We start from the raw sequence: 3089 nt of genomic DNA on the forward strand, positions 1-3089 counted from the left end.
TGAGTTTTAAAATATTGGCATATCGGATATCGGCCAAAATCCCAATATCGTGCATCCCTACAAAGAGCTATAACTTTAGAAAACAACGACGCTACATCATTCCGGTCTGCTGTAAATCTAAATGACTGAATCTGTGAAGCAAACAGAGCAGAAGTTTATCAATGAAGGAGAGATTTAAATAGGAAAAAAAAAGTGTATCCTCATTGTATAATTTATGTTAAACTCATTTAAGTTTCCTAAAAAGAACGGGTACAGAAGAAAATACCGGTAATATTCTTTCTAACGTTTCAAGACAAAATGCAAACAATGCATAGATGCATATTTTGCTAGAATCTAAACTGTAGAAAATAGCTTATTAACCAGGAATGAAGCCTGTATGATTGTATTTGTAAAAAAAAAACTATGTGTCTCGGTTGCTTTCACAGGGAGCAACCAGAAGTAGGGATATCCTGATCCGATATTGAAAATCATTCCGATATCAGCCAGAAAAAGAACATCAGAATATATCAGCCTGCATCTAAAATATGCAAATTAGCAAACAGACAAAAACACTCTGCTTCTATCAGCTTCTGCTTAAGGTTTCTGTGACCAATAGCTTAATTATAAATGGGTGAGTTAGTGACTATTGTTCCCCGATCAGTTAAATCACTAATATTACAAAATAATCAATAACATTATGTACGATTACAGCTGATATTGTATCAGGTCTGTATCAGTACGGTATCAGTCAGCACTCAAAGCTGCAATAGCTGGAAATTAAAACGTTTTGTCAGAAAATCTTGAACCAGAAGCTGCAACAAAGAAATAAAACCACTAAATTCACTGATCAAAAGTGTTAAAATCTCCATAACAAAATAATAAAAAAATATATTTTGGGCTGTTTGTTGGTCTGGAGCACACGGGTATGTGTTAACACCCATACACAGAAACAATTGCTGTTACCCATTGATCCCAAAGGGGTTGAAGGGTAATTTTCCCATCAATCTGTAGGAAATCATCTCGTAGACAGAAAAACATTTTAAGAGAAGAAAACATTTCAGACACCTGACAATGATCCCAGTAGGGGATGCTCTGAGAAATGAAAGAAACCATCTAAGAGCAAAACATGTTACCAGGTAAAGATTAGGAAAAAGACTGAACACGTTTGCCTTGTTTTGGAAAAGTAAAGGAAAAAGCTTCTCCTCTCTGAAAATAACAGGAAAGCTTGGCTTGTTTGCCAGGATGAAGAATAACTGACATCTTTGCTAATGAAAAGTAACAAGGTATCAGCCTTCCTGCCATTTGGCACAGTAGTGGAGGAGTGATGGTTTGGGTTATGCAACCAATGGACCTGATCACCTTGCAGTCATTGAATTGATCACAAACTTTTCTCTACAGCAACGTTTCCTGGGGTCAATTATTAAGGCTATAACACAGCAGAAGCTTTAACACTTTCGGGCTGCAACGGCCTAATCAAAGTCCCGACTTTAATCTGATTACAAAGCTGCAACTGAAATGTAAAAAAAGAAAAAAAGAAGAAAAAACCTTTTTTTATAAATCAGTATCCGCAAATTTCATGACTGTAAAAGAAATGGCTCAATATTCCTTCTGAGAATCTGATTTTTTTTTTTTTCCTTTTTGTACCAAAAGCAATTGAATTATGGGTTATATTTGATTTTTACAGAGCGTCTTTGCTCTGGCTTCATTTTTATTTATTCAATTAAATAATGCATTATGCTTTTTGTGCTCAAATAGATTCAAATAGTATTACAGCTTTTCTGAAAGCTTTAAATCATGGTGTCCAACTCCGGCTCCCAGATGGTTACCGTTTGTGATCACTTTCCTATGCCGAACAAATGGAGTTCCCCTCCGTCCCTCAGTGAGGTCTAGAAGCACGAGATCTATATCCAGCCATTCAGCAAAGATACTGCTACATCGCTGAACAGCTTATTTTGGCATTTGACCAATTAGATGAGCCCTTGAATGATATATTACCTACTGTAAACTAGTTTGAAAGAAGAAGATAAAAAGTCAGGAAAATATGTAAAAAGGTAATTAAAAAGTTTAAAAGTAAAGAAAAAAGGTAAAAAGCTACGTAATTGAAAAGTTTAAAAGTCAAGAAAAAAATGGTAAAAAGTTAACTAGAAAGTTTAAAAGTCAAGAAAAAAGTAAAAAGCTAATTAAAAAGTTAAAAAGTAAAGAAAAAGACGTAAAAAGCAAATTGAAAAGTTAAAAAGTAAAGCAAAAAAAAATTATAAACCTAGTTAACAATTATATTCAGGTGTATAAAATAAAATATTTAATTGCTATTATCAGCAATAATTGCCTCTAAGGTTATGTTGTACCAAAAAAAAAAGTTTCTTTCACTCAGAGTGTTTTTCATGAATTTCTTATTGAAGCACTTTTGTTAATTTTTCTTAATATATTCAATCAAGTTGGCGTTTCTTGTTATTACATTGACATTAATTTTTGCCATCAAAATATCCATATTTTTTTAATGTTACAAGGTAATAAAGTATGGAGGACCAACTCTGCCATATTTAAAAATAATTACAGAAATAAATAAATGCTGAATAAATAAATAAGCAGACAATTAATTCCCCCGAAAAATACAATAAAGAAATAAATGTAGGTAGAAATTAAATTATATAGTAAGACATAAATGTTTGTAATAATTGCCTTATTTATTTATTGTCCATTATAGTCTTCAACTTTAGTTTGTCAGTTTTTTTCTTTCTTTGTATTTTAGCATTGAAAAAATTAATAGGGTAAAAAAAAAATAAGGCAATTATTACAAAGGCAAATAAATAAAAAAAGCTTATTAAAAGAGAAATATACATTTAAGTCTCACTGTATGATTTAATTTCTACCTACATTTATTTGTTTATTATATTTTTGGGGGCAATTAATTGTATGTTTTTTTATTTATTGAGCATTTGTTAATTTATGTATATATTTCTAATTATGGCAGAATTGGTCCTCCATAATAAGGTCTGGATTCCAATAAGACGACTGGCTGGAAATTTGGATTTTCAAAGGATTTCACTGAGTGGTCTATAAAGGGTTCAGAATCTCCTCAGTATGACAGGAAAGTAATCTGATCTGTTTCT

At 31.8% G+C, this 3089-nt stretch overlaps 1 protein-coding gene across 1 annotated transcript in view; it reads right to left on the minus strand.

Annotated features, from left to right (window-relative positions):
* Nucleotides 1-3089, minus strand: part of wdr73 (WD repeat domain 73) — a 19837-nt gene that overhangs the window by 16244 nt on the left and 504 nt on the right. Inside the window, exon 2 of the mRNA XM_015370051.1 lies at nt 1050-1071. Within this exon, the coding sequence (XP_015225537.1) occupies nt 1050-1071 (22 nt within the window). The remainder of the gene's footprint in view (nt 1-1049; nt 1072-3089) is intronic.

This window comes from Cyprinodon variegatus, unplaced genomic scaffold, assembly GCF_000732505.1.
Source record: "Cyprinodon variegatus isolate N-32 unplaced genomic scaffold, C_variegatus-1.0 Scaffold0, whole genome shotgun sequence".
Lineage (NCBI taxonomy): Eukaryota > Metazoa > Chordata > Actinopteri > Cyprinodontiformes > Cyprinodontidae > Cyprinodon > Cyprinodon variegatus.